Genomic DNA, 19,358 nt, shown 5'->3' with positions numbered 1-19,358 from the left:
ATATTCTTATATTACATATATATATATATATATATATATATATATATATATATATACATATATATATATATATATATATATGACTGAATAATATACTAAACAATAATAGGCAATAAAAAAAACAGATGTGGTAGAAATGGGTCTATACGTTAAAATAATTTGATTTGACTCTGAGTTTTGCACTGCTGACTCGGTGTTTTGCACTGCTGCCACTTTTTGGCGTTCCAAACCTTCCAGCCAAGGGACATTCACATTGTGGCCTTTGTATTGTTGAATAATAAACCAATATGCTTGACAGAGTATGAAGTTGTGTATAGCATTTCTGGGGCGGGAGTGGGGTGCAGACGGTGCGATCCCACACCCCTCCCCCCCCCTCAAGATTGTATTAAGAAAAATAATTGTTGTATTGTATTGTTGATATGAATTACCGGTAAGATTTTTAAGGTATGAGAGTGCAATTTCCGGACACCTGAGTTCCATATTCTCAAATTATGCTCACCTCAGCCCCAACCCTACTGCCAAATCCTGCATCCGCCCCAGAATCCATATGAAAAGATTATTTAAAAGGTGAAGGCATTTATAACAGTTGAGTGGTACTTCCTAAAAGCATATTAGTACATTTATAAGGTCATTTTTATTGAGATATGTAATAATTTGATCTTCGACTTGCTTTTCAACACCGACAATCACCAATCCTTGATTTCTACAGATACCATCCTATTACTCTTAAACGGTCTATCGACTACAGCAGTCAGTGTATCGGACTCAAGCGAATTTGTTCGGACCTGACGGACTATTAACAGCAGCTCTCTCGCCTCACAGTAATTTTTTTGAATTGTCCCTACCCTCTCAAACTAATAATATCTGCTATATCGAAAGCATCTGCTAAATTCCGCTCAGACCTTGTCTTACACCCACAGACCTGTCACCGATGCCCGTATACCTATGGTATTTGATAACAGCCCCCTCATCAAAACTCTTGGTAGCTCAAATCAAGAACAACTACAAGACTTCAAAAAGACCCCAATATATCTGATCTCTACCTTCATCCTCCTATTGTAGCTCAACGTCAACCCCCCAATCTTAAATCCATCCTCACTTCCTCTAAATTACGCTCGGCTAATCATACTCACGGCAACATGGCTTGTAACAGCAGACGATGCCAACTATAATAATAATAAAAATAATAATAATAATAATAATAGTGTAGTTTTATAATAGCACACATATCCATCTAATGTAAGATGCTCAGGTCGCTATGCACTATCATTGACACATCGAACAGGTTCAAAGTTCCTAGTACCAACATCACCATCCACACTACACCACTTAATTGCCATGCCTCCAATGTCGTATATATATATATATATATTGCGCCATATGTAACAACGTTACAAATCTGTCAGGAACCTTAATGGTTTTCCTGTAAGTGAACACTTTAATTCTACTGGCCATTCTATCAAAGATTTAAGGTTCGTCATCATTTACATATTAAATGGGTTTTTTTAAATGTTACAGTAAAATAAAACATACACAATTGAAAAATAATGTTTTATTATTGTGTCCGTAACGCTGTTTTCATTTTATACAGTAACAAAACTATAGTGATATTGGAACATTTATGGGTAATCGTATAACTGTATATTATGCCTAGACCTCGAGTGTGACACAGTGTTCCTTGTGAAGTTAAAAGGCCCAACTTTCGATTAATACCTTAATTTAAATGTTTATTATAAGTCTTCTATAGTCAATTGATGTTTCTGTAATTAAAATCTTGACCATCAATTCTTTTGACAATGACCCTTTTTTTTCGAGCACTCCTTTGGCACAAAAATGCACATTTCAAGTTTCGATAGAATTGGATTTAATTCCCGACCAACACCGAAACATGAGGTAATCTACGGTACTAGTATCAACCAGACTGGAACCCATTGTGCGTTATCTCACACTCAACCACGTCTCCCAAAAACCCCAATATCCACTCCCCTTCACCTTATAATATAATAAGTGCAATTAACAATAGAATTACGATCATAAAGATAGCAACAGATTGAATTCTTCCGAAATTAAATCTTTGATTATATTCTTCTTTACAAACAAAACACATAGGGCCTATGTAACCAATTAAGATTTTAGCTTAAAATTTCAGGATTTTTGATGAATATTTGTATATTTGTATAGAAGACTGTTGAACAAGATTCTAGTTCGAATTCTCGTTTTTCTTCCTTCTTTCAAGCAAAACACGATAGAACGAGCTCAGCTCATCCCAATCAATGTATCCTCCCTCTAGATGGCGCTGTACACCTTTAATGGTTGGATCAATATAGTATTTTGTGCGCGCGTGAGCCAATCGTCTGTTGTCCATGCAAATAATCTCTCCTATAAAATGATTATAAAACAGAAAAATTTGGTTTATATTCTGGATCTGAGGACGAAATATAAAAACATTCAATCAACATAATTGACGATTGAAGTCAATAAAATACCAGCTCCATGATGAGACACACGAGTCTACAAAGTACAAAGTAATTATTGTTTAACTTTACATCCACTCAACACCGACAGTATATCCTAAAGCTCTGTCCAGACTATCAAACTTCATTTGACATAAACATGTGACATGCCTAAATATGGTCATGATGACATCACATCATGACCATATATAGGCACATCATGACTATATATAGGTATACAACATCTGGACAGGGCTTTAAATACAAGATGTTTACGATGTACCATTCGTATGCTTCGTTTTACATCTAAAACGTTGTTTTTTATTCAGTATTTATTACACATGTTCTTTAAAAAGAAAAGGTTTCTGAAAATCAAAACAAAACCTGGTTTAGTAGCATAAAAACAAAAATGTCATCCTTAAAATTGCCCTCTACTTTTGATTTGGCAGTTCGATTTGTCAATTAGAGACCATAAACTTATGAACATTTTTTTTTTATTTTACTTTAAATTACTTCAGTTTACATTCAACAGCGGGAAGTCTTTTACTTCTACTCCCCTTTTGGTTGGCTGGAATCGAAGAGTTACATCACAATATAATTCTTTGAAAGGCGCAGGGCTACCAAGAAAATTTAACACCTTTAAATAACTATATTCTTTCAATTTGAGTGTACTGTATTTTGGTAATCTGAGGCCTTGAAAGATTTTTATATTTAGTACATGAATGAATGATGGATAGACGGGGAGTAGGTGTGACCCACATACAACACGATTATAATACAAAACAATTAGGCCTAAATATATTATATAACTGTTTTTTCCTACATGTACACTATACACAAACAATATATGAAACAGATATATATCGATAAACGCATAACGATCAAATTACCTGGAGAAAGTCGATGTCTCACAATGTTTTTCTCGTGATATAGGTAGCGAAAGAAAACCTTGAGGGCGCTGTACACTGGATAAACTTGTTCAGGAGGCACATTCATACTGTGATGACGTCCAAAATGAATACTCACTTGCTTAATGTTCCCGTTGATTCCATATCTACATCAAACATATCAAACACTCTTCATGTACAGTAGCAGTAGGAAGGGCATTACAAAATCTCTCATAACACACTAACACCACCAGATCGTTACAACCTCTATCCGAATCAGTCATCACATAGTGTTTGAATTCATCCTCACCTTTATCATCGTTATCATCACCACCCTCGTCATCTCATCTTCATCATCATCATCCCCATCCCTATCATGACCAATATGACTATCATCATCACAATGCCGTAGCCAGCTATTTGGACAGTCAGGACTGTTCCGCTCTATTTCCTTCAATATTGTTTTCTTTAATGAAAAAAAAATACCCCCCATTACTTTCTACATTGCAAATTTACATGTAAAATGGGTCCATCATCATATACATATACTAAATTGGGTATGGACAAAATGTTTGTCCTGATTTGCAGTCCAGACGCGTGCACAGCTCTCGAAGAAATACTTGCAGTACCATTCTTTTAAAGGTTTTACAGTTACTGGCATATTTTGATTGGGTCCACTTTTTAAAATGTGGGTCCAATTTAGATAGATTTTTGTGTAAACTGGGTCCCACATTTTAACATTTTCCACACTATCAAGTATATACACAAGGAATGAGTCCACATTAGATATATTGTATGCATAACAAAGGTAAAATTGTTTAAATGAGTTCACTTTTTTTCAAATGTGGGTCCACATTAGTTTGCTTTAGGCATAAAATAGGTCCCAGTTATTAAAATGTTCCACATTATTCAGTTTATATCCATGAAATCGGTCCATATTTTAAAAGACGGGTCCATATATAAGTTATATTTTAGGTGTAAAATGGGTCCCCTCCCATGTTTTAAAGTGGTCTACATTTAATCTACAGTTAGTTGGACTATTTTGCTCCCAAAGAACACTCTTCCAGCATAGCTTTATGGGGCCTGAATAATGATTACTTATGTAAGTAAAAGTGCCAGCACGTAAAACTATGATCATTTAAAAAGAAAGAAACCTAAATAGGCCTAGGTCAATATTTAGCGTTTGGGTTTATAAAATTATCATCACCGACATGTTTAAGACACATGCTTTCGTCCTATGTTATAGCAAATGTTCACAGCACACCAAAAAGATCTTCCCCCATTACCAAATTGGCTGCGGATGTGAGGGAGTGAGGGGAATGTTTATGACGGACCGGGACCCTCCCATAATAATCAAATTTTGTTAGAAGAGTTTGACTTACAGTAGGCCTACAAGTGAATATGTTACAGTTTCGAATAACAAACTGCTGGTATATTTTTTTTATTAGTCGATTAATTGACAAACACACTTATTGGAGAATTAAGAAACAGCGTGGATGGAGGATCAATGTTAGAATGAGTCCTACGTTTCCACAGGGGTCTAGCTCAGGTCATACATCAGCCCCCGTCATGGTGCAAGGACAAAAGCCAGGGAAATATAAACATTTTTTATCATTACATACAGTATAAGACTAATTTTGAGAGCGAAACCATAATTTATTAATAGAAAGAGGTCGTCATATGAATGTTACTAGATAATATTTTGCGATAATTGAATTGTGAAGTAATAGAAGACGATGTAATATTAATAATTATGTTATTTCATATTGCACCATTTTCCAAAAAATGGTGTTATATGTAGTGTTTGTTTTTGGTTGATGTGATTTTCCTTTCGGTTATTTTGGTTCATTGGAAGAAAGACTTTTTTACCTACACGCCTTTTTTGCAACTGCATTTTTACTGAATAAACTTTTTTATGCACATATATTTGTTCAAAAAAGATACAGACATAAGTGTGATAAGCTTCCATCATTCATTCTAAAGTAACGATCAAAACATTAATAACTTACCTAATAGCTGGTATGGAGCTTCTAAAGTGAAAATCGTTGAAGTCTGTACCGATGTCCGTAAATTCAAACAGAGTATTACTCAGAATGCTGTGCACCTCTGGTTCCTCTTTCTTCAAGTCTTCTACGACTTTGTATGTATCAACAAGTTGGTTTTCGCCACCTTCTGTCGACTGCTTAATGCAGTGAAGCATCTGCATCTAGGACACAAATGTAACAGGCCTAATTATGGTGGTAATGAAAGATGAAAGTCAAAATGTTCCATTTATTGAGCTATAAACAATAAATACAATTCAATAGTATAGTACAATCTCAAAGATGTTCTGTTTTTTTTTTTAAAGATGTTCAGTATATGTTTAGCAAAAAAAACCCAATGTTTTTGGTGCAATCTATAATTGGAACACATCTTTTCGCATTCTAATCAGACTTACAGTAGCAACTGACCAATCAGAAGAGAGCCAGTAATACGCGCTTCACCAGAAACACAGGTGCTTTCCAACAAATGCATGTGTAAGCATATATTTACGCTATCGTTTTGTGGGACGTTAGCAACAATATCTAAGAGGCATGCCTTAGTGGAAAAGTTCATTACTTGCAAAGTTAACTATGTGTTGTTTCCAGTTCAACCAACCAAGTGTCTAAACTAGATGCATAAAGGGCAGTTTCCTTTAATTATTCTTTGCATTGGCCCTTACATATTCTGATGATCTAATTGTAGAGGAGAGGGAAAAAAAAAATAGAATCACCTAATGTCATCACCTTACTTTACGAGCTAGTGCCCCTCACCTTATCAATCCCCTTCACCTTATCAATCCCCTTCACCTTTTTGGCCCATCGGCCACCCCCCACATTTTTACTTGTTTCAAGACTCCTATTACGTCACTGTTCTTTGATCATTGAAAATGATCATTTAAATGTTTTTTAAAAGGGTTTTACAAATTTGAGAAATATATAGGCCTACATCCCCTTCAAACGAATCAGAACAAAACATAAGTTAATTGATAGGCTTCATTACTTCTTGGATGTCTATTTTACATATTATCTTAGTAGAAATTAAATATTATAACTTCTGAAGTATGAGCAAAGCCACTGAAGAACAGGACCGGAATCGGAGTCAGTGACGTACCAGGGTTCTTCAAGAGGCAGGGGTGGGGAAAACTATGCGACTGAAGCATGGCCCCCGAGAGTTAGGACCTGGGGAGACCAAATAAAATGAACAAATTTTAACCAAGTTTAGTCACATAAAGACAATATTATGTATGACACAAGACTTGGTAATATTAACAACATGGCTCCCCCTCTGAGTAAGTAACTGATTAGTGTGAATACAATCGTGACTATGTACATAATATTTTTTAAAGATAAACGATATATAAGTAAACAGGGACTATTTACCAACAAGTATCTGTCTGTCAAAAAAAATTAGAAAGATTTAAGGTCCTCAGTACCACTATTCAAGATAGTTGTACTTATACTTCAGATGTTTTTTTCTGAAAAATGTCCTGTTTTTGAAAACCATGGGCTAAGTATTTTAAGTCTTAACATTGTAACACTAACAGGTAACTTTGAAAACTTTAAGCACATAATTGAAAATACTGTAAATGAAATTGATGTTATAGCCTTAAACGAAACTCGTCTTGACTGTACACTATCAATGATACTGATGTAAATATAGATGGTTATGACATTTATCGGAATATGGAAGGGGGGTTTACACATGGATTAAGAAATGACAATCTAGAAATGACCATTATTGAAATCAGACAATCAAATACTAGACCAACTATTATTGTTTCCTGGTATCGGTCTCCAAATTCCGACATGTATACGTTTGATAATATGGAAGATGTTCTACAAAATGTTGAAGGTACTAAATTAGATTTTATGTTAATTGGTGACATATATTGTGTCTAAAAATCAAACATGCTACACTAAAAGAGCAGATTTCCCAAAAAATGAAAATGTGCTAAAGTTTGCCCTACACTATATTTAAAAGTGGTGATAGAACCAAGGCCAGTAATTACAGGCCCATATTAATTTTACCAATTCTTTCTAAGATAATTGAAAGGGTTGTTTTTGACCAGATTTATCAATTATAAATTCTGAAGGCATGATCTATAAATATCAATCTCGATTTTGGCCTAAATTTTCAACTGTATCGTCCTTAATAAATATGACAGAAGATTGGATAAACGCAATTGATTGTGGGAAATACATTGGTTTACTGTAGTTATGTTGGATTTAAAGAAGGCATTTGATACAGTGGACCATGCCATTTTTTTAGAGAAACTCCATTTTTTCAAACTTGATTAGAAAGTTATAAATTGGTTTAGAAACTACCTTTGTGATCATACACACTTGACCCAGGTAATGGAGTTCAATCAAGTCTATGTGATAGTGTATGTGGAATCACTCAGGGAGCAATTTTGGGTAAGGACTCGTTATTTACATTATATGCGAATAATCTACCAAAGCGTGTTAATAGTGTACAAATTAGTATGTATGCAAATGATACAGCTTTTTACTTCGCATATTCCTATATAAATGAAGTGTTAATGAAAATGAATGATGATTTAGTAAATGTTAAGAAATGGTTAGCACATAACAAACACAGTCTGAATGTAGAGAAAACACAATGTATGTTCATTAGAACACACCAAAGGCTAACAAAATTATTAAATGTTGATTTAGATTAAACATAGAAAATATACCATTGCAGAGAGTATAAACCTGTAAACATCTAGGTGTTGTTATTGATGAACATTTGTCATGGGAACAAATAGATAATGTTAAATGAAAAACATTAGGCCTTATTCCTAAACACCTATTAACTATTGCAATGTTGTGCGGGGCAGATCAAGCCAAAAACAAAACAATAAACTACAAGTGCTGCAAAACAGGGCAGCTAAAATAATTACAAAAGTAAGAAAATATGACTCGAGTACACAAGCCCTGCAAACCTTAAACTGGAATAAACTTGAAGACCAACTGTATCGAAATGAGGCTATTACATTGTATAAGATATTCCATAATCAATCACCACCATACTTAAACACATTATTTACCCCTAAGGAAGAAAAATACCATGCAAGATCTAATGATGTCTTGTCTTTGGAAAAACCCAAAATGCAACAAATGTTTATTCATTTAAACAGTTATTACCCAGTGGTGTAAGTTTTTGAAATTGTTTATATTTACTTATTTAGTAAATGGTGTTAATCTTTTTAGTATTTTATCAATATCACGGCCTTGTAGAAGAACACCTTCTGGTGATTCAAGCTTTTCTGTGTTTAAACAAAGCCTTTATTATTATTACATATAACCAAACCCTTGGTGAGCCGTGGCTCGAACCGGCGCTGATTAGGCTGTTAGCAGCGCCCCTGCCTTACTGCTCAACCAAGCATTATGTCTGGTCTGATACACTACTTACACCAGGCTGATTGTACATAGCACATATATCGGTGTGGAAGTCTATAGCTGTGCCTGTGTAGGTGATGCTGTTGGGATCATGCTTGCTCATCACTTGAAACGTTTCTCTACATGATCAAAACAAATTCATGACGATTTCTTCACCAAGTGATTATAATCATAATCCAATGATATTAGTATTTATGAGCATACTATACTTAATATTACTATTCTTATTTTTCATCTTAATATTATTTTTATTATAGGCCTATTATGATTTGCTTTTTATGACTATAACAATAATCAAAAATAAATAATTATTATTATAATTACAATTATAATTGTTTTGATAATTAATGAGAGCCGACTCCAACCCTAACCTTAAACGTTAGGCAAAAAATGAATATAGCCGGTTAAATAAGGGCAATTCCATGCAAAATGGACAAAACACCTAAATTCTCAAATTCATTCTATATTTACAGTTTTGGTGTCTAATTAAAGCTTGAAACATATACTTTCAAGATGTAAACTCAGATTTTAAAATTTCAAATCAGAAGTATTGTTAAATATTAATTAAAATATGTCAATAAATAATTTTTTTATTCTGATAAAATTTCACATACAAACTTACTGTACCAAAATAGACTAAGATAAAACTTGAAATTATATTAAAATCTAGTTTAATATGGTCAAATGGCTAACTAAGAACACATATTATTTTCATTCAGTTTTACTTTTGCCTCATGTTTTAATAATCAAAATTCGAAAATATTAAACCCAATAAATATGTCATTTAGTTACTGGAAAACAACATAAGTTAACTTTTTACAAAAAATATAAATGATTAAACAATACAACTTTATATACAAAGCTAGTTTTAACTTTTAGTAGGGCTATCTAGTGACATTAATTTTATTTCCTAATTCATTTTTGTTAATAAGTTATTAGCATATTAAATATGTCATTTATTTACCGAGCCAGTAACTAAATGACGGTAACACAATGACAAGTCAAAATTTGTATTGAAACAGTTCAATTTATTTGCAATGAAGTATGTTATTCAATGAATTTTCAAGTTTATGTACTCACAAGGATGTTATTTGAGTCTTGTACAATAAAGTATTTTAACAATTTCCACTGAATAGCTTAATTATTATGCAAATGATCAGTTTCTTATTTGACATATTCTCAGAACAGGAGCCTGTTATTACTGTAGGTCTGGTTTTGGTGGTGATATTTGAAATAAATAGATTTTGTGACAAAATTTTGATTAATCACTGATCATTTGTGATTAGATACTTTCATGCCAAAGGTCTATAGCCTTGTTCGCACTGGCTAACCAGCATCTCGGCTACTTTTATTGCTGAACGAAGTGTGCCCAGATGTATGAAGATTGACCAAGCTATTTTTACCGATCTAGAAAATTCAGTATGAATAGTATGACTTAGCATAGTATCTCTGAGCACATGCTAATACCACACACATTGCAAAGCTTTTAAATTTCCCTGTTACAGTAGTCTTGCTTGGTCAAATTTAATTTCGATGCGAATATCGTTAAATACGTATTATGTTGAGGATGTGTTAAAACCGGAGTTAAAACATAGGTTTTCGAGGAACATTAATTTCTAATATTTATTTAGTAAGGACATTAAAAATTGTTATATTTTCATTAGGGATACCTCTTCAACATATCAAGAAATTCTTGTTGCGATATTGCTGATGTCAGAGATTTTTTTTTGGAGGTGGGGGGGGAAGGAAGAGAGGCGGCGGGCTGTTAAAAATACTTTTTGGCTCATTTGGATGGTTGTATTTTAGCTTATGAGTTTGGATAAGTTTATAACTGTATATGAGGTGAGAAATAATGGTGGGCTATGATTCCTCAAAATATGGGGATTTAAAAAGGTTCAACTATTTCTGTTATAGCCTCTTGAACAATGGTCCAGACAAATTTTCGTCCAATTTTCAGACATTTGCTATTTCTAATCATTAAATGCTACAACTTTTCTGATTGTAGATTTGGAATCAGCATTGAAAGTATGTCCTACCATGGTCCTGCAACACAAACTTTCAGGGTTATAGGGGTTGTACTTCTGAAAATATTAGCATATTAAAATTAATTTTCATTTCTGTGGCGCATTATTTCGCCCCTTAAATTTAAACTGGCGCTGCAGAAAAATGAACAAGAATTGGATTCTTAAATTTTTAAGTTTTTCATTTCTCATGAATATGAATATCTCATGCAAAAAGTGGAGGAAAAAAAATGATGACCATGGTGTAATGCATTTGTTAAAATTGGCGAGGAATAACCCTATCATTTTTTAATCAATTTTAATAAATTAATTTTTATTAAAGATTCATATTTAGTTTGATATCCTATTGTTTTGATATTAATTAACCAATTACCTTAAAAATATGTCTTTAAATCATAATAAAACATGTAATAAAGTATATTGCAGTTGCCTAAATTTTTCGTCATTTAGTTACCGTTATTTAGTGTGTATTTATCTTTATTATTGTTGACGATGTCTTCGTAATAATCAAAAATAAATAATAATTATTATTAAATATAACTAATATTACATAACTACAGTTATAATTACTTTGATGATTAGTGACGGCGGACTCAAACCTTAACCTTCAATTAAAGGTTAGGTAAATTTGAATTATAGCCGGTTAGGCCTAAATATACATTCTTAAAGCGTAAAGAAGTGTAGTTTAAATTTCAATTTAAGCTATGCTGTCAGAAGTATTATGTAAAGGAATTTTACCCATAGCAAGTTTTTCTCAAGTACGCCACTCGATCGCCGATCTTTTTAACTTCGGTCGGCGCAGTATCAGCATTTTGTATGATTGCGACCCCCTTCGTGTGCAACACAGTCAACCATCCAAACAATGCGTCATCATTCGTCATTACATCAGAAAACTGAAATGTAGGAATTTCTCCCTGTAACTCACTCCCCCACAACTCCTGCTTCAACTGACGTAAAGGATCCGAGAAAGCGGGGAATTTTTCTCCTTCAAGAAATGATAATGGGTATATTCCTTTATGTCCATCAGAAAAATCGATAACAGCAGTGCCGTCATCAGTAAAATGTATGTCGTTTGCTTCAACATCAATATCTAAGTCGCTGAACTGCAAAAGCCTCTGCGATGATATCTCATGGTAGCACTGTTTGCATCTGCAGTTATCTCTAAGCCAAACATAAGGGTACTTCTTGGACTGTTCTCCGTCCAACTTAAGATTCAGCCATTTATTTTTGCCATCCAAGTCTGCTGAAGGAAAGCGAGGTTCGTGTCCAGATTGAATGCACGAAGACATCGATAAGTTTCTATACCCATAATTCTTTCTATCCAAATTAAAACTCAGCCTAACAAAATGTTTTGTCAGAAGGCCAGTTGATCTCAAAACTTGAAGTGCCTTTGCCATAGTTTACGAGAGAGTGATCTATAACGGATTTATAAAAAAAAAATCATTTGATAGATTAGAGTCAAGAACACAACACGTACATGTACGGTTCACTGTTATTAAAACAGCAGTAACAACCAACAATATAGCAACAATAATACTAAACACGAATAATGCTTGACCCACTAGACGTTTTATCGTACCGAATGCTGAATACGTTCCCAATCAAATGCTTTTGAAAAAAAATCTCGCAAGTGATTTAGGTGTGGGAATCGAACCCACAACTGTAGATAACTAGCCCGGTGTTTTCTGCAAGCATTTTGGGAACGTACATGAGCAATCATTAGGATAACATGTCAGGTAGGGCAAACATCATTCATATTATTTCTCTGCAAAAACAACATCAAAATAGCATTGCAGTATCCACTGCTACTTGGGATTGGATTCATCAATTAGTTTGGTATGAAATGTAGCAAAATGAGTGTTTGCCTTTTTTTTTTTTGGCTATATTTTAAAAAATGTGGATATGTGGTAAAATAAACATCACTGAAAGTAAAACGTACGTGCCACAATTTTTTTTTCATGCACAAGGGGGTAGCCAGCAATTTGAAAAGACCGCCATTTTAAAACATTTTATTACCAATAACTATATGTTTATGACATTAAAAGATACTAATATTTTAAATATGCTTAAATATAAGTGACAATAGAAATTAAAATAATGTTTCACTTCAAATTTGCAAAATTTAAATCCAAAATGGCTGCCATTTTAATTACTTTAGCTTTTTTTAACATTTACTTTATTAATGTAATTAACGATTTAATTAGGCCTCTCCTTGTTTTTCAGCTGGAGGGCTGAAATACAAGTAATAATAGCGCACCGTCTTTCGGATGAGACGTTTAAGCCGTTGGTCCTGTGTGCATTTATGGCCCATGCGCACGTTAAAGAACGCAGTACACTCTTCGGAAAAGAGTAGGGATTGTCTCCCGGTGTACTGCCCAACAACCACCAGAAGGACCCCACTGGAATTAAGTCTTCTTTGAGGCTTAAGTGGTCTATCCTTGGTGTTTACACCAAATAAATTCAATCCAATCCAACAAGAATTTAATTATCAATTAAAAAATTCACAGATGCAGGGTTATCCCTCACATACTGGTAGGCCTACACCTATATTATATGCAAATTAGCCTAAATATGCAAATTATGGATACAGCATACCTTGACAACCACTAGTCGTGCAGACACTTACTTTCTTTTATTGTCCAGAACATGCACATTTTTATTTGTTTTATTGTAACTTTTTCTCGAAGTGTGACCGGAAATGTGACATTTGACCTGTGACCATATTTTGCAGGATTTCCAAAAATAGTGCAAAGTAAATAAACTTCCAGAAATGCAAACTAGTGTAAATATGCAAATTATACATAGAGATAGTGTTTATCTAACATGGCATTCTTTTTCAAAATGTTCAAAACATGTATCTGTTTGCCCCATTGTAACATTTCCTCAAACAGTGACCGGAAATTCCCCTTCACCTCACCCCTATGTTGCAGGGATTGTTGATCTCTACCACTAAATTGAAGTTATTAGGATGAATTTTTCTCAGTGGTGGTTTAATTTAGTCTCAAATTTCTCTACAATTTTTGCCACCTACTATATAGAGTTAATTGAAAATCTCTGGAACCATCTTTACTGATAACATTCAAAAATATTAAAAGCAGTATACATGTAAAAAAAAAAAGCAGATAAAATAATTTACAATAGTTACTATTATATACAAGGAACATTATAAGAAAGTTCAATAAAATTGAAATTCAATTCCAGAGCAAGTGAATGATCAAATGGCAAGTTTAACTTGGGCTAAAAATAAGTGAAGGGTTTGGTGAAAAATATAAATTGTCCAGCTCATTGTTTGTAACAGAATTATAGATAGGGGACAATGGAACTCTAGAGGGATATTAATTGTATATTAAAAAGGGATTCCCATCAAAATGTTGGACCCTGGGAGATAAGGGCGTAAATTTTGTCCAGGTCTTCACGCACAATGTTGGACCCTGGAAAATAAGGGCATAAATTTTGTCCAGGTCTCGATTGAGATCAGACGTCTCTAGGTAGGCTGTTAAGGGCCTAAGATAAGTAAAGCCGAGTTTCACAAGGTCCATGACTGGCTAACGTTGAATAATGCTATATAATGTGACAAACCAAGGTTTCGTCATAATTAGCAATCAGTAAGTTAATTATTTATATTGTATTGTACTATAGCATGCATAATGACATGTATTATAATGTTACCTCATGCTAATGCCGTTCCAAGGGAACTCTTGGAATTGTTGAAAAACGATCAGACCTAATATTGAATATATATAGCCATATATATATATGTATGCATATATTAAACACAATTGCTTTAAACCTCATTATAGGCGAGTGCATATATTTAATGCATTGGCCTTCACGGCCCCAAACCAGACATGTTTCAGTAGGTCTACTACCATCGTCGTGAAAAATATTCACATCTGCAATGTACTGTATATATACATACACAGGAATAACAGTAAACAATAAGCATGATAAGAGTTTAATAATTCAACCGCAATAAAAATTAAACCATTCAAGAATAAAGATTAGCAAAATAGCAAATGAATGATAAAGAATGAAACCAAAAGCCAATGTTTTAAATTTACATGATAGCTGTTTGTTAATATGTGAAAGTTGTTCCCACTGAATGTGTAGCGCTTCCTTGATTTTGAGAAGCTGCGTTGTGAGGGCAGAGTCTAGTATGGTAAACAATTTTATTGACTGGTTGTTTGCAGTGATTGGAGGCATTCAGGTGTTTTAAAATGTGGGAGTTCCCATCCACTTTAGGTGTTCCCGCATGCAGGTTATTTCGCCGACAAGCAAGCATTGCCTGCACAAACAAATTTGTAAACAACTTGCGAGCGGAGACCAACAGGTATGGGGTCTTTGACAGAAAACAATTTTTTTAATTTTGAATGAAGAAAAAAACCAAATTTAAATCCTGAATTTGAATCCTTTTACAGACCACTTTAGAAAAATAAAATTTAAAATAGAATATAGTGGTAGTTACAGTACATCATACAGTATTGTATCAGAGTTAATACGGTGGCAGAAAAAAATAGTTCTTTTAATAATTGATGAAGGAAACATGCTTTTTTTTTTGAGAATGGATGTTAATACGTTAATATCTTTATGAAACCCGATCCAAGTGTTATTTGTTTTAAATGTCCTATCAACAAGAGTCCGGATAAGACTTATTGTGTAGGTGTATGAACATAAACTGAAATAATCGGTGAGAAGGCCAGTAGGCCTTTATGTCTTCAGCCCATGAAATTAGGAAAAAATTAAGTCGGCAAAAATTTGCCGACCAAAAATTCTCCGAGGCAGGCAGCCTCGGCAATTTTTTACTACCTAGGCCTATATATAGTATAAACTACGAATTTTCCGAACGCTCTACCTTCATCGTCATCTACAGATTGTGATTTTGTTAATTTCTCTATTAAATCAGTATATTGCTGGTGAAAGAATGGTCGTACTTGTATTAATTTAATAGTGTAGTATAATACATATGTTTTACATAAGAAAATCGCCGAATAAATTTCGTTATAGCTTTCGTTTTAACGTTATCTTTGGCATGGCAACTATCGTAAAAGCTACGATCGTATCATCCCAGCATCACAGGCTGCTTCAAAACTGCCCATGCCCAGAATGATCTATTAGGGATTTTCCAGACAGGTACAGCAGTACTGTACTTGTCAGTAGTGAAGTTATGATGCGATCATGATTGCGTTTAAACGGACGGTAGGATTAGGCCTACAATATGGTGAATTTTGTTGTTTTAGATAATAAACAAACATTTTAAATATGATAATAATATTGTAATAATGAAGACAAATAATAGATTTAGATAAGCATTACGATCTACGCGGCCCACGTGGCTTCAATTGGGCGATGTTGTAGGCCTTGGCTGGCTAGTGTCATTCCTACCTAGGCCTAGCCTACGAAACGACTAGGCGAGATTGAAAGACAAGACGATTGTACACAAATAGTACGTACTGCACGCCTATTAGAAACAAATCTGTTTTATGAACCACAAATTTCCTTGGTTTGACGATGTACATGAAATTTAGTGTCTGCTATAGCCTGTTTCAGTAAAAGTTTTTGACTTTCCAAGCAGTTTTTGAAGCAAAGAAATCTAGGCCTAGGTCGGCAAAAAATTGCCGTCCTGTAGCAATTCTGGCTCGGCAATATGGTCGGCAATTGGCGATTGCCGACGTGAAATTCATGGGCTGTGTCTTCTTTCTATAGACTGAGGTGTGAGTGAAAAAATCCATTATTTGATTTAGTTAATAACAGCAGCAAGTACCGTTTGTTTATAGGCTATAGCCTCTATATTATGCTGACTCATGGATTGATGTTAAGAAACAATGTGTTTTAATGAGTTAAGTGAATGACAATAGAAAAGAAGGAAGAAAATAAACAGATTGTAGAAACTTATTTAATGATGGGTGTCGATTTGTTGATATCGTTGAGCCCATTTTCGTTACACTACCCCCCCCCCTCCCGGGGTCGATTCGTCTCCTGAATCATGTTAACGTAAAGTTAAGACAATTAAAATACCGGTAAGAAAATGAGTAGTCCTATTAATCTAACTAGAGGGACTACTATGCCTCCAGCACACACCTATCGGGGGTCTCATGGATCTCAGACAACAGCTATAGATAGAGAATTAAACAAAGTAAATAAAAACATCAAATAGGTCTTTGGCTTGCTTATCATTGTCCATAAAAAAATTAAGCTGGCATCTTGCTGATATCGTAAAAAAAGTTGATCCATTATTGTCCTGATTTCCACACACGTCGGAACAGTTTCAGCTGTTTTCCAAGTCCTGGTACCCTGTCTCGTTAATCTTCCTTGTTGAATTTTTGGCGGAGAGACGATATTTTCATTAGTTTTGGCAAAAAAAAATTGATTGTGTGATTTGTTAGGTAGTTAGGGGACACGGACCGAGGCTCTATAGTCGGCCCCTTGTTCGGAGCCAAGGAAAACTGAATCTTTTATTTCATAGCTACAGTGTCAAACTCACTTTATTTTTCGGCTGTTTTGTTGAGAAAACTTTTACTTTTCTACTGAACGATAGATATTACGTAGGCATGTTTAGAGGCTGCTGCACCGTGAATGATTTCGTAAACATTACAAACATAATTATAAAAACACAAAATACCTCGTTCTAAAATCAAGGAATTTTATTAACTGTAAACGTTCAGAAAGTAACTGCAGAAGTACACGTCCACACTTGCACTGGATAGGGCAGGGAACAGTAAAATTACAAGAATACAGGTGACAAATGAAACAAACTTACTTAGGCAGGCCAACTAAGATAAGTGCCTAGGCTTATTAATAATAAAATATTAGTTAAATTATTGACGTTTTAACAATAAAGAAGTACGCCGCCACGCTCAATATGCAGTTAGGTGGATAGCTCAATACAAACACGAGTATGACGACAGATACCAGCTAGTTCTACTTCCCGGTTTACAGACGATCACCTGATTCAAGCGCGAGTCCGACGCAAAATATATAGTAGAGGACCTGACTATGATTTGTATGCACTTCATTTAGGAGAGAATTTCTCAACTGTTATAGACTAATATGAACCCTAGGAATAACATGGGATGTGTGCCAAAATCTCTATCCGGGACGAACAGCCCGAAAATGACTACGCCCTTTATTAAATGACCACGCCCCCTTTTTATAGGGTAGGGGGTATTTTGAAATTGAGTTAGACGGTATAAGAATATAGCAAATGAAGGGGTTTTTGTTCTAAATGAGCACACATGAAAAGAGGATTAAATTCCTAAAATTATGTCTCATCACATTTTCCGTTCATATGCAAATTAGCTTAAATATGCAAATTAGGAGTGAAAAAATAGGGTTCCCATGTAACAGTTGAGAAATTCTCTCCTAAATGAAGTACATACAAATCTTAGTCAGGTCCTAGACTACCGTCGTTAAATTTCTAAACGCAATTAATTTTCTTGCACTCCTCTATACCACACCACCCCCCCCCCCTTCCCGGGATCTTGACATTTGATCTTTTTCCCCAAAATTTAATCACCTCTTTCTTAGACCACTATATACTACTCTCTTTAGGTTGATTTCAATGTGAAATATTCGTGACCACATTCATCTTTTCACCCTTAAATTTAATCATCTCTTCCTTAGACCAAAATGTTCCACTCCACTAAATTGAATGATTACCCATTCATTAGTTTTTGAATAATCGTGCTAACCAACAGAACGTTGAAAGCATAATTAACCCCTTGGTGGATGTAAGTTAGTGCACTCGATAGAATGCATACCGGTACGTCACCAGTTAATGTGACACTTATATGTGAATCTTCGGTTTTATGTTATCTTTTAATCTTATAACCTAAAATCAATGTTTATGTCTTTGCCAATTTCTACCGTTCCGCAAGTTTATGATAATCTATTATATTTGGCATGATCTGGCTAACACAAGGCTTACCACCAACCATAAATCGTTTTGTCAATATAAAATGGAGGAAAAAAAGGTTATTGAACCAAAAAACAAAAACAGGACTATATGAAACTAAAAATTACTTAAAAAGTATAATTATTGCGGACTGTTTCGAAAAATGTGAAATAGATTTACAGTCAGTATGAACGGAAAATGTGACGGAGACGTAATTTTAGGTATTTAATTCCTAAATTAATCTTATCAAATCTTAGTCAGGTCCAGTATCTCTGATGATAGCCACAGTTGCTCGCTCAAGAGACTTAGGGCATTTTGTAAGTTAAATATTAATCTTTTAATACATCGAAACCGGAATGACGAGCAATTGTGGCTTTTGATAATACATAGTCTAGAAAAGTAAGTAACTTGGTACAATGCCAGTACACATACTTACCAAAAACAATGACTTGTAATTGCTTGCTAAAGCTTGACTAGGCCTTGGACGCAACGCAACGACGAATAGAAAAAAAATGAGGCGGAACCGACGTAGGCGGCGCCCTTCTTTTAAATAAGGCAGAGCCATAGATAGAAAGAGTTGCGACATTGAGAATTTAGAAGCCATTTTGTTTCATACGCGATGCGCGTTCTGTGTCTAACGTGATGTGCGTTCCTGTGTATAATATTGTATAATACAGTTAGCG

At 34.3% G+C, this 19,358-nt stretch overlaps 1 protein-coding gene across 1 annotated transcript; it reads right to left on the bottom strand.

Annotated features, from left to right (window-relative positions):
- Window positions 1-1,415: 1,415 nt before the first annotated feature.
- On the bottom strand, window positions 1,416-19,189 carry LOC117123914 (gamma-butyrobetaine dioxygenase-like). The gene is made up of 6 exons (XM_033269983.1): window positions 19,112-19,189; window positions 11,523-12,199; window positions 8,777-8,882; window positions 5,350-5,546; window positions 3,344-3,507; window positions 1,416-2,379 (listed from the first exon to the last, which is right to left on the bottom strand). The coding sequence occupies exons 2-6, from the start codon at window positions 12,179-12,181 to the stop codon at window positions 2,201-2,203; spliced, it is 1,305 nt and encodes a 434-aa protein (XP_033125874.1). The 5' UTR covers window positions 12,182-12,199; window positions 19,112-19,189; the 3' UTR covers window positions 1,416-2,200.
- Window positions 19,190-19,358: the final 169 nt, after the last annotated feature.

The sequence above is a fragment of the Anneissia japonica genome, unplaced genomic scaffold (genome assembly GCF_011630105.1).
Source record: "Anneissia japonica isolate Jap-2015-1 unplaced genomic scaffold, ASM1163010v1 scaffold287736_len1891122_cov214, whole genome shotgun sequence".
Lineage (NCBI taxonomy): Eukaryota > Metazoa > Echinodermata > Crinoidea > Comatulida > Comatulidae > Anneissia > Anneissia japonica.
The sequence above is the reverse complement of the archived record's forward strand: the minus strand, read 5'-3'. Positions and strand labels throughout refer to the sequence as shown.